The 14,010-nt window shown below is 37.1% G+C and overlaps 1 protein-coding gene across 3 annotated transcripts in view; it reads right to left on the reverse strand.

Annotated features, from left to right (window-relative positions):
- PCDH10 (protocadherin 10) overlaps positions 1-14,010 on the reverse strand; it is a 34,697-nt gene that overhangs the window by 4,806 nt on the left and 15,881 nt on the right. Inside the window, exon 5 of one of the 3 annotated variants that reach the window (XM_085057666.1) lies at positions 1,274-1,369. The exons of the other annotated variants lie outside the window; for them this stretch is intronic. Coding sequence (XP_084913792.1) covers positions 1,274-1,369 — 96 coding nt within the window. The remainder of the gene's footprint in view (positions 1-1,273; positions 1,370-14,010) is intronic. 3 annotated transcript variants of the gene reach the window in all.

Consider the following 14,010-nt stretch of genomic DNA (forward strand, 5'->3'; position numbering starts at 1 on the left):
CATACGAAACAGGAAAGAGAAAATGAAGTATGCAGTGATTATTCCTAGTTCATGGATCAGAAATGAACAGAAAATACTGTAAAGCTTTTGTCTATTTAATAAATCTTCCTTTCATCCTGTTGCCAATCATCCTATTGCATCCAAACTTGATGTCAGATTACTACTTTATAACTTCGAGTGCAGGCAGGAGCATTTCCTCTTTTGGCAAAGCCCAGAAGGGATTGCCTGTGCTTGGAACACCTTCTAACTCTCTCAATCGGATTTTGCTCCTGCTTAGCAGTTGTAGGTAATCTAGCAGTGACAGAGAAAGAGCCCAGTGCTTCCCTCCACAGCTGGCAACCCAAGCAGCAAAAGAAAACACATCCCATACCTTTTTTAACTATTGTCACTTTCCCTCTGGACTATATTTAAAGAGCTCCATAAACTCCTGCAGCATTACTTCTGCTCTTAACAGAACAACTGCTGAGTCCCCACAGAAGTGCCAACAGCCTGGAGATCCAAAGGAACTGCCAGGTGATAAAATCTCCTAGGAATATCAAATACCAGGCATGCTGCTGCTGTTACAGATATACTCCTGATCCCCCTTCACTTAGGATAAAAGAACCCCTTTCTTTTAAATCAAAAAACCTATGCAACAGGAGAACAGGGGTAAAGCCAACATGTAAACTCTTATTTTGTTTCATATGTACATTCTCTAAGCTCAGTATTTGTCTTCACTCAGGGTTTCACTTTCTCACCATGCCACCCAGGTCAGGTGTTCCCCACAGTGCACAGCAAATGGTGAAGGAATGGAGGAGGCTGGAATTCCCTGCATTTCACTCAGAAACAGCCCAGCCATTCTGGCTTCTCTTGCAGTGAGCAGTAATTGAAAAAGGAGTTAATTACCCCGTATGCGTTACGGCACGGTTGGTTTCAAATTTACATTTTTGATTTTAGTGGTCTTTACATTTTGATGGTTTGCCTTGTAGTCTCCATGTTAACTGCAGCAGGTGAATCAGGGCCCTTCACTAAGTCCCACTAGCTTCACCAGAGCCAGAAATGGATAATTTCAGCAACCAACCACCCAACAGCCTGCAAATTCAGCATTCCTGCTCTAACTCAGCCCAAGCCAACAGAGACCACGACCTAAGCAGCGGCAGAATGAGTTCTGTATGAATCACCTGGCTGTTCCAGCTAACCTGGAGCTCAAGTTCAGATACCAGCAGCTGTATTTTTGTGGAAAGAGGTCAACAAGTGAACGGGAATGCAGAGTAAACTACCATAGCTCCCTCACCCTTCGTAGTGGTGCATCCAGGTAAAGGGTGAGACACACGGCTGGGGCTGGGGCTGGGGGATGTAGGATGGGGATTACTCTGCTGCCACCCATGTTCTGTGGATAAAAAAGCATTCCAGTCACTGCAGGTGTCAATTCAGTATATTTTGCAGCCCATAAAGTCTATTTTTCTTTCTTTTTAAAATTATCTATCGCTTAAAGAAGTTTGCTAAAGCTTTGATAATAATCTTTTATGAATATTCCATTAATGGCATTATAAAAAGAGATTGTCTTATCCAGTCCGATAAACTTTGGTACACAAATATAAAAACAGCATTTTACTCATGTATCTTTTCCTCATGAATTAGTTTAAGGGAAACCTTTTTCTTTCCTTTCAAGGCTTTTGTGAAGAGATTTTGTGCTTCAAATCTGTATATCCTGTAGAGCACACGTGGATAAAACACCTTGCATTCCAGATGCCCAGGTTTCATTTTGCACAACTCATGTGGGTTTTTAACTCTGCATTGTATCAAATAGCTGGGGGAGAAGGAAAAAAAAAGAAAAAAAAAAAAGAAAAAAAAAAAAGGGAGACAGAACATCCTTACTTTTGTGCTTGAAAATACAGATAAATAATGAAAGAAGATCAACTTTCCCCTAACGTGAGTGAGTCTGCTGGCTTTGGTGATCACTGATTGTGTGCTTTATGTCTGCAGAGTCCTGGAGGCCACTAAAGGTGCTGGGTGAGAGTGAGACCACATTCTGCCTGCTGAGTTCTGGCATGTGACAGCAGAGGCAGGGCAGGAGAAGCTCCTGCACGTGAACCTGGCAGTCACCCCAGGGCAGAATTTGTCCCTATGAAGGATATGGCATTCAGCAGGGCTGAAATGTTCCCTCTGGGATCTGCGAAACCCCAGATATAAATATTGTTTCTAAAATAACCAACGGGATTTGGACTGATGGGTACAATTACCCAGATTTCATGTGAAACAAGAAAAGCAATTGTGAGCATCAGGTCTTCAGGCTGTGAATAAATTAGAGTAGGCCAGAATGCAAAAGTTTTTGTTGCTGTGCTGAAACTTTTCTGGAAACAGGATTGATTTTAGCTAAATAAATAATCTCCGCAGACCATTAAAATCTTTCCTTTCTTTGCAAGTACATCTTTATTTCTGGAACAAATATGATTATGCAAAAAAAACCCTGTCTTTTGTATAAAGAAAACTGTGTAACCACATATATTGTGCTTTTCTTTCTCCTTTCATTAAGTGCATATATTTCCATGTCTATATTCATTGAAATCAGTTCAAGAAAAAAGGATTCCCTGCCATGCCAAAATTTGACAGTGCTGGATGCTGCACTGACCATAATGCAGTAAACCTGACAAACAGTGTTACCTACTCCAGGAAAGGGGGGCAAGAGGTTTGTCCTTCGTATTTAAGTCCAAAACTGCCACTTTTCAAATTTGAACATCATGTTCTAGACCAACAATTTAAACACATCATTTTTAAAAAAAAAAAAAATCATTGACCAAATGGCTGACTTACACATATTGCCACTTCTTTTCGCTTCATTCCAAGACTGGAAAATACACATCTAAAAGGTATTGAGGTATTTTTGATGTCTGGAACATGTAACTATTTTCATATTGCAAGTGAGATGCCTGATACAAATGCTGACACATCATGACAGCCACTGAAATGATGTTTCTCTGGTGCCACTGGGTGCTCTGAGATTTATATGTTACCTGAATTTAGCTAATCCTCTGGGGGAAAAAAAAACCCAAACAAAAAAACAAACTCTTTTCAGTTCTGAAGAAGAACTGCCTGAATCCCAGTTCATTTAAGCAGTGACCTTAATCAACATGTGCTTACACCAAGCACATGACTAAGAAGGATTGTCGTTTGAATCAAGCCCTGGATTTTATCATCAATGTTCTGCTGCACACAAGATACTTTTATGTGCATTTGATTCTCTGTTCTAAATGCAGAGAATTTTCTTTTCCACCCCCAGCAACAGCCCAGAGGCATAGCAGATGTCACATTTGATTTATCTCTGGTTCTGAGTATTTACTACCGAAACAATGCTTTTTAGTTACTACAATTCAGCACAGAAAGTGCTAAGCCATATTCTATAATGTACTGTAAAAATACAAAAGACCATTTTCCCACAAGATACAGTGGGAATAAAGATTCTTTGTCTTTCTGTGCTATTATACCCATATTATCTACCTGAAAACGCTAAATATAATACATGACATCACCATTAAAGTCAGAGAATCACAGAATATTTAATTTTGCAAGAGTTCTTATAATTACCTACTGTGTTAAGACCCATTAAATAACTCCCAAATTACTCCTGATGTATGTCAAACTTACAGCACAAAGTATATTCCCTAAGAATACTGCCAAATTCTCCATCAATAACTTATTCTAACTGCATACATGTTCTAATACCAAATTCACATTCTTTGCAATTCATTATAAAATAATAATTTTGGTATTATCCTTAGTAAAACTAATATTAGATTCTTTATTATTTTTTTATAAAAATTGCTTATGTGTTTGTATGCAACAATAATTTCTTCTCCTCAATCTTCTTTCCTTTTTTCTCTGTTTTTGTTGTTAGAGTTTTGTTTATTTTTTACAAAAGTCACCATTTTTATTGCATTCTCACAAAATCTGTAGCACACATTTCTTTAAGCTGACAAGCCTGAAAATGAACGTTTCAGTTTGAGGATTAACCAATGCAGAATACACCAAAGCCCAGCTACAATGTGACTTAAAATTTTCAGTGCCCTGGGGAGAAGAGGAGGGATATGAACCATTCCTCCTAAATTGCTCTTAAGTGCCTCAGTTCCCTGTGGATTCAAGAGAGAAGCAGACATGTAGATCACCATTTGGTGGCCTTCAGAGGTATCTAAATTATTCATGCAGGATTTGGCCTGAAATAATTAAATTCCTTGTCCTTCCATGAGGTAACATGGATTACAGCATTACATCACCATCACACTGTGAATTCCTGTCCAATTTACCTTTGCCATGATGTTTTTTCCAACACTCCTCTCTCCTAGCAGGGATTGGCTGGCATTAGGACCTGGCAGGTATGTTCCCACTCTTTTTCTGAATGTTTTACTTGCCAAGATAACACACTAATGTGTATCATGTAACCTTCTCACAAGCCTTTTGAAACTTCTCTTTTTCAAAAACACATATATTGGCTTTTTTCTATCCATAAATGAAGTGTGCCCATCACCACTCTTTGTCACTTAAGACTACCAGAATGGGATGATTTATATCCACATTATTGAAATTTTTCAGCCATATCAAGCAATACATGTGATCATATTCAATCTGCTTTCAGGAATGACCCCTGGCACCCTGTCCCAGACTTGTCAGGGAAAAAAGCTACTTGACACAGGCTAAAAGCAGGGCAGAGATTGTGCAAGTAAAGACCATAAAATTCCAGTGGTGGGAAGGATCCTGTTTAATTCATTAGAGTAGCCATAAAGAACCGTGGAAGTACAAAGCACACAGTCCTTTATCTCAAGTGGAGCAGAGAAAAAGTTATTACTGCATCTCATTTGTAAGGTAGAACTATTTTAGATCTCAATTCCTATCAATAGGCACAGCTGTGTGCAGCTCGGTTCAATTGTCATCTAAATTCCAATTGAGCACAGATGGATGTTAAATTAAAGCCCAAACAGCCAACTGAAAAAGGCACAAAGTGACAGAATTTTACTCTGGCAAAAGATGAATCCACAATATCAGCATCTATAAAATTACTTATGAATAAAGAAAGGTTGCTTTCAAGCAGTTTCATAATGGATCTTTTTCCGGGGCTGAATGCAGCCATGATGCTGGAGGTGAAAAGATAAAGTCAGAAGACTCAGCTCACTTGCAAAACCAGGAGTTTGTGATCCCTGTACATCTTTGGGTAATCTACTCTGCATCCTTGATTTTTCCCTTCTAATCCACATTACTTCTGTAATTACTTCTACCTGTAAAAATGTCATACAGAATAACTTCATTTACACATATGAAATTGGTTCATGTGTATGCAAGAAATGGAGATTTACTCTTGCAACTCACACATGCATTTAATTTTCAGGCAGAATTTAGGAATCAAGTTCTGAAAATTTGCTTCTCTGTGTCCACTATATTTACGTCAACCAATGAAGACCATTGTACTATAAAAGAAAAACACCAAAAGTACCTCAGAAGAGTTTGTATTTTTAGTGAATTCACATCCCATTTGGTTCTTCCAACATCTCCTTAGGTATGGAAGTTAAACATTATATTTTAATTCTATCTCCTACTTCCTCTCTGAAAAGGTTCCCAATACTTAATGTTTCACTTTTCCTACCTCACCATACTATGCTTCTAAAACAAATCCATTCACAGCTCCTTCCCAGCAGCAGTCATCCCGCTGCTAGCAAAGAAATGTGGATTCTCAGTGGTTAATGCACAAACAGAGCTGTTTACAGCCTTGCCAGATAAACAGCAACACCAATCCCTGCAGCGTGCTTGTCCAAACATGATGAACAGATGCACTTCCCCTCTCCTCCTGGCTATCTGTTGCACTCTTTAAGTGGCTTTCCCTATTTTTCCTCGTTAGGTCAAGGCGAGAAAAAGCAAGAAAAAGGAGAGGAAACCGTCTAAAATTAAAGCAGGGGAAATGGCTGTGGAAAATCACCATTATTGTGTACAGCACAAGACTCAGAGTAAATATAATTGCCTGTGCTCTGCAGGCCAAGGAGTTCCTGGGATGGAGAGATACAGAGAGGAAAAGACTTTCCAGGATCAGACACACGTTGAATTCTTCAGTGCCTGACTGTCACAATAAGGAGGTCTGTGCACTGAAGAACAGTGTTTATTTATAATGGATAGAATCTGCCTATCAAAAATAAATAACTGTGGTGCCTTTGAAAATTTTAACTGCAAACATCTCCGTGCTTCCCAGAGAGACTCATGCCCCTAAGTGGCTAAATTACTTTTGTCATGGGATTTAAATTTACAGGACAAGAGGCATTTTGAAATTTTAAACCAGCATAGCACAGTAATCTTAAAAATTATTCTCAAGCATCAAGAAATCTTTCGCTGGGTTTTTCGGTCTTCCTCATACTCCACTGGTGGGACTACAGAAAATGGAATCTCATCATTTAAAAAGAAAAATCTCCACAGATGGTATTTGCACAGCACACATAAGCACTCTCAAAATTGACCTAAATGAATAAATATAGCACCAGTCTGAGACAGCTAAGATACACAAGATTTCTATGCATTCCAGTCAGAACTGGAAAATACAGCTCCTTACAGCTATTAGAAGAAAAGAAGAAGTTGAAATTGTATATTTAAGACAAATTAAAAATATAATTTTCTTTCAAATAAAACTTACTTAAAAAAAAAAAAAAAGCAACTTTTTCAATTATTTTCCTGCACTGTAGCTGGAAAGAGCTCTAGAGTCATTTAGGATAAAAAAATATTATGTAAACCTAAAGATGGGCAAAATTCTTAATCAGTATTTTGTACAGTACTGGCTACTGTTAATTCTCTCCAAGACAGAAATTTGTTACACAAATAGATTGAAGCAAATAGTATTTAAATATAAGAGCTAACACCTCTGCTTTAAAATTAAAAGAAGAATGCTTATCTCGCTTTCTTTTATTATTTCCATATAAATTGATTAAAATAATGTAATTTATAGGTTTTATTTGGCTACAGCCAAGCTATCTGTGCATATTTATAGAACTATCCATTTCCTTTCTCTTGCTGCAATAATGCTCTGTGAGGGTTCTTCCCTTCAGCAGGAGCTGCAAGAGGAATACATTCCGAAGAGTGCAAACCACTCATGAATGTGAGATAAAAACACCTTTCAGAAGTTATGCAATAAACACTGAACAGTTGAATCATTACAAGTGCTTTACTCGAGATCATAGAGAACCCACAACCATGAGTATAAATACCTCACAGTCTCACTCTCCCCCAATTATATTTTAATTGGCATACATGTTTAAGTTTTATTTCAGGTGTGGGTGGTTTTTTGTAAGATTTATTTACCTAAGAGAGATGATGTGTCTGAGCTGGCAAGCTTGAGGTATAAGGAAATGAATCTCAGCATTTCACATACAGCAAAAGTGGGAATGCTCCACTGGAACTTTTTGGAACGGTTTTCCATTAGGTTCCTTAGCATTATTAGGTGGTGGCCTTTCAACTCAGCCTCCATCTCTGCTGAGAAATTTTGCACATGCAAAGTCACTCTCATTTGTGCAGAAATCAGAGCTGTATCCTGTTCCATGTATAAATCCCTGAATATTAGTAAGGAGTTTCACTGTGGCAGGATATGCTGGATATCCCCATAATTTTAATGTTCTTTTTGAGCACAACACTATAGTATTCACAAAGGAGCAACTCTTCGACTGTGCAGATATAACTTGTTTATTCATGCCAATAAAAGTTTTGTTTCAGTACAACTTTTTTTAATCCAGCATTACAAGGTTTTCCTCTTAGACCAAGAACTGTAATATGTACGTGCAATTTATTGCTGTTAATTTCTTTGGTTTTACTCCTGTGCCTTTTTACTTCAAGTCTGTGTGAAAATCACAAATTGAATTAAAAAACTCTTAAGGAAGGGATCAGACAGCTCACAGATTTATACCTGATTTGTATAGAAATCACATAGGCTGATTTTAAAAGCAAAAATGCAGACAGGCCTCATTTTTAAAAATTAATCAAGTGTCCCATTCAAAATAGCTATTATTGATGTCTATGCAAATGGAATACTATAATGTCTATCACAGCTGTGATAAAGATATCCAAATAACTTCCAGAAATGAGATGTAACTAAACAAATAAAAAACTAAAGAAAATATTTCTTCCATCATATTGACTGCACCAAAGTGTAATTTCTTTTTTTTTTTTTCTTTTGAAAGTTGTTTCCAGACAGTAAAGATTTCTTCCTTAAAACATCTTTTCAAATATTTATGTTAAACATCAGCAGAAAATGTTGTGTTACAAATCCTGGCATACAGAATTGGGCCTTTATGAACCTAACTAGATCAAAATACCCAATAAATATTTACATGCACTTTTTTTTTTTATTCCTTTGAAAAATAATCAAAGGATTGTGAGGCACTTCTTGTCCTGGTATAAATACAGGAACATTTTTCTCCACCAGGTCATTTTTTCTAATTTAATTCAGGGAGATGGATAATGACTGTAAGTTAAAGTATGCTTTATGATAGCTCTATGGTAAATTATTTTAAATAACTTAATGGTCCAATTCCTAAAGATTCAACTGTTAAAAGACTTTTGAAAACTTTTTTCATTTCATCTGTAAACCAACTTGACTTGGATAGATCAAGCTGACAAGATAGATAGATAGACAGACAGATAGATCAGGTAACAAATATTTTCTATTTCTAATTTCTTTGGATGATACTAAAAGATCTCATCCAAATCATCTGACTCTGGAAGGCCAGAGCTATGTGCATCTATCCAAGGGAGTGCTGATGTTTAGAAATCACGCCCCACAAATCAAAATGTCCAAAGAAAGGGATTTTTCCCCCCCCTTTCCAATTCACCTTGCTTACACCCCAGCTCTTAGGGGAAGAAAGCAGCTTTTTTATCCTCTCTGTCCTACCTAACATGATAAAATCCTGACTCATGCATAAAATATGTTGATGGTGCTGGCAATAATTGCCATGATAATGATAATAACAGTTTCATCAGTGAGGATGAAAATGCTTGAGTGTATGTGGAAAATGTTGCAGAGCTAACCAGGGGGCTACTTTAGAACACAATTATTATTCCAGAATGTCTGCTTGTATAAACACTGTTATTTCACGCAGGAAATTGTGCCCTTATGTAGTTTATTTTAACCTGCTTTCAAAGTAGATTAAGCATTGCTAAAGTAATTTTTTTAGAGAAAAATAAGCATTTCTACACAGAGAGTTAAAGTGTTATGGCAATTATGGACTAGTTTTGTAAAGTAAAATAAACTAACCTTTTAACAGAAAGAAAAATTATTCTACCTCTAATATCAGTACAAAACTTTAGGAAAGCTCTAAAGTATTATAAATTAATTATAAATTCTTTTATAAAAGTATTATAAAGAATAATAAAAGAATTGCCCATCCAGAATAAACCACAATTATATTTAAAAAAAACGAAACTATTTATTATCAACCATATACCAAAATACTCCTGAGGTAGATTTAATGGTGCTGTTTCCACTGTTACCATCTCAGGACCTGGTTCAAAGTATTAGAAATAGAGCAGAATCAGACTGATCAGGTATTCATTGTGAAGACAGACTCTGTTATATATATCCTGCAGAACCTGGTCCAGCAGAGTTTGAATCTTGGATTAGGGGTTTTGCTATTTATAGTAACATTATTTAAAAAAATAATGGCGAAGTATAACCACCACTGAATGAAAAATTAGCTAGAAATGGTTGGAATCTAAAATAAAGGAATTCTTTTAAAGCTACATTTTCTTTTTCTCACTGGTGTTTTTTCACTTATTTGATTTTCTCCAGTCAAGTTAAGGACCTCTTTCATGTTATATGAACACTCAGGTCATTATGAAAATTTCTAAACTGTCTGCAGAAAGGCAGTGTTCAAACCATGTGGATGAATTGGTAGTAAGTGTTGGTTACACAGTAAGAAGGATATGTAAGCTAGGAGAACCTTGGAGCCACTCTTTGAGAAAACTGTTTTCAAAAACCCTACAATTTACTGATCCCATCACCATTCTGTAACTTGTAATCATAGAAATTACATAAAAACTTACAAAAAAAATATTCCTCAAAATATATTATTTGAGTACATAGAAATCTACTTACAGTATATTTTACTGAGAATAGAAGATAGAAGATGCATGTTTATGTGGAAATTGCTGTCTAAGTCCAATGGCTCAGACCAGCAAGGTGAAAAATTGATGATGGAACATATAACAACTCTGTCAGGTACAAGGATTTACATGCTCTTCTACATTATAATTTGTGACAATACAGCTGCTGTTTTCACTTCTCCCAGTCAATGATCTAAACCTCCAAGCACAACGAACCAAACACCCACAATATTCAGCCTCCAGTTTCAGTCACACTGCCCAAGTTCAACAGGTTCCTGCATTATTTGTGTCCAATGGGTATCATTTCACTAAATGTGCATGATCTGATCAGCTGGTGACCCTGCTGCCCCTCTGCTGCCTTGCTGCTCTCTCGTTATTGAGCACAGCAAACCAAAGCATGAAGCTTCCCTTCTCTGGCTCCATGCAGCCTGCTTCCCTTTGCCTCCCCATCACAGCTTGTCTACATTAATTAGCGCCAACCTTTTGATATGACTTTGCATAGAGTTATTTTCAGCGTTGTTGCTGTTGTGCCATGTGTTTCTATGGAATGAATAGACTGTCTAGAGGAACACAGTGACATGATCTGTGTAGGGGTTTTGTAGCACTTTTTTAGTGCACTTCCAACTCAATCCCTTTTTACAACCTGGTATTTCATTTCCTTCTTGCTGGCTTTGTACATCAGAGGAAATTTCTCAGGAATTTTAATGGCCATGGAATTTTAATAATTCCATGGCCTTTTCTTTTCCTCAGGATGAATTCAAATTTCCCATGATAATACACATCACCTCCTTCATTTATCTTTTCCAGGGCTCTGCACTGAACATACCCATCAGAACACAGTGCAGGAATCCAGAGCAGACACACCCCTGTGGAAGCTCCACACAGAGCTCCCAAACAACCTTTGGAGTCCCTGACTCACTGGCACAGCTCCAGCTGATCTCCTCAGCTCTCCCAGCATGCTGACAGGGCTCTGCAGCTCTGCTTTCCACAGCCAGCTACCTCAGAAGCACACGAGGTTTGCCCACATTTTATGCACATCAGGGGTTTGTGCTGCTCGAGAGCCGATGGACCCAAACCTCTTCATGTCGCCTGCAAACACTGCCCCCTTGTTCTCATCACTCTTTCTAGATAATTGATTTTTCTCTAAACTCCACAAATTTCTGCATAAATGGCTGGGGAGCTCTGCTTCTGCTGAAATGTTCCAGTCATCCTTATGATTTTCCTCTTAGGCACAGGGTCTGGTAATGCTTTGCCCTGTGACAACATTGGATTACTTTAGGAGCTTCTTCTACTACACAGAAGCTGTGCTAAAGGGGTTTTTTGACAGTTCAAATACATGCTATTGATTAATTCCCACTCACTCTATCAAAATTCTAATAGAGTGACAATCTTTCTGTATTACTTTCCTGGACAAATGCCAGCCAACTTGTTCCTAAAACACCTAAATTACAAAGGTATGTCCTATGCTGAGGCTTCTCACTGGTCTCTAATTTACAGTTTTCTAGTACATTTTAAAATTATAAACGCAACTTCTGACATTCTTTGGCTACTAGCTCTTGTTAGAAGCTGAAAATGAAAGAAAATCATAATCCACCGATCCATTTCTACTTGTTTTAGCTAATTGTTCAACAACATCCTCTTCCATACTTTACAAATTTATTTAAAATGGCTACCTGGGATGGGTGCCTTCCTCAATATACCTGTCTCTCTGTGTCTCTCCTCAGGTAAACTCAAATGTGAAGAAACAGTTTAGAACCTCTGCCACATCGTTGTCCTCACTGACTGCAGCTCAAGAGACTCACCAGTGCTCTCCTGGCTTGCTGCACCTCACATCTTAAAACGTTGTCCACACTGTTTGCATGACTCTAACTATTCACTCCAAGGCATCCCTCTTATGTTCACTAATTACTACTCTAAAACTCACTTGCTAGAGTTTATGCTCTTTTCTGATCATTTTGGTTTACAATCTTTTTTTTAAAGACACCTGTTAAGTTGAAATATTTTTTGCATTCTGCAATACATTTTTCATTCTTTGCTACTCATTTTCCATGTGGTCATTTTCATACATGCTACAACTTTTTTGCTTAATATGAGGGCTCTGTTTCATACATTTTAATTACTTCTTGCAAAAAAGTAATTCGTCTGACAAACTGATTTGACGTGGTCTTCTGTGTTAAGAAGTTGAATTTAATTTTATTTTTTATTGCAATTACCCAGTGAGTCAACTAAGGATCTTTCTTGAATCAACTTCCTCTAATATATTTCTCTTGCCTTGTTCATTTACTACAACATTAATAATAAATTATTTACTCATTGCTACAACTACTGTGCTCACTTACTTTTTGTGGCTCCTGTTCTGTGCTATACAATTATAATCTAAAATGAAGAAAATACCAAATAAGGGAAAATAAACCAGAGCAGCATTACACTTGCTTTGTAGAAATTTTAGCTTTGAGGTTCCAGGGAAAAAAAGCAAAAATTAAATCTGGATTCTCAAGTGTGGATTAGGTAATAACACTCATTTATATTGGTTACTTCTGACATTTTACTTCCCATTGTTTATGCTCTTCTACCAGAAAAGTGTAAAATGTAAATCAATGTCTCTATGAAAAGACCCTGTTCAACCAAACTAGTTATGTCAATGTGACAAAATTTAAAATCCCTAAACTATCAACAAAATAAGTATGTCACTGCTATTTGAAGTAAAGCTCCCAGGTCTAGAACAAACCAGAACAGAACTAGCACTGTGGTGTCACTGGATGACAATCATCATTGCAACATCCACCAGAACGTGGCTGTGATTAGATCATCTAATGATGCTACCAAACTTGTTAAATTAAAGTTACATTTTTAACTGAGGTGACAGTGATGGAATCAGTACTGCTAGGTCGTGCCTTAGAATGTTTCATAGAAATGAATGATGGAAGATCAGTTCAGGAAAGACTGAAAGTTGTTAGGCTGTACTGAGATTTCACACTGGTCTTTAGAATATCACTGGGTGATTGACACATGACATTTTAGCCCACACAAAATACGCTGATTGTCTCAGAACAGGCTTTGTAGGAATGGCTTTCACATATCAGAACTGGTAGTCAAATTTAAAGTTGTCAGTAAAGTAAATCTAAAGAGTAAAGTGATAAAAAGACCTCTCCTGAATGAATGAAAATACCAGGAAAGCTAAATAAGAAGGGAGAACTGAGCTGTCTGTGCTGAGAATGATCTGTAGCAAAGATCTTCACGTATCAGGACTGCCAGTGCACCACCTCTCAGAACAACTAAATGCTTTGGGAAAATAAATTAATACCATTCAGAGAGATTCTTTTTTCTTTTACCCTCAATCTGCCGTCCTAAAAGACCTCTGTTGCTTTAGAAAGGGTCAGTATTTCAATGTTAATATCTCTTGCTTATTTGGATGAGATAAACATCAGAAATTCTTGGAGTCAAGGAAATTACAGTCTCTAATAAAATACAGAACGCAGCTAAATAGAATGAAAAGATGTATTAGATCAAAGTGCTACTCAAGGGTTCTACAGCTGGCTCAAGCTCCAAAAGGAATCATGAAGGTCCTTTTGAGATCTGTCACACTCTTTCATGCCACATAACCATAGTCAAAAGGTGACTAAAGAAAGAGGCAAGATTTTGGAATGAGACAGAAGGTACAGAGGAGCACTGACAAGAGTCAATACTCTGTAGGCTGAAAGATGATCAGACCAAAGGCAAAATGCTTTCTCTTCTTCCTTCCAAACCCTTAAACAATGTAAAAAGCTACTTCAAAATAATATATATACTGTTTATTCATAAGATACTTCTTAATTACAAAAAGAAGCTCCTAGGACTGTCCTCTCGATTTAACTCTCGTCTTAGAAAACATTAGCCTGGCAACATCGTTGTTTAAACCATCTATCCAAGAAA

Source organism: Lichenostomus cassidix, chromosome 4, assembly GCF_008360975.1.
Source record: "Lichenostomus cassidix isolate B80296 chromosome 4, HeHo_3.0, whole genome shotgun sequence".
NCBI lineage: Eukaryota > Metazoa > Chordata > Aves > Passeriformes > Meliphagidae > Lichenostomus > Lichenostomus cassidix.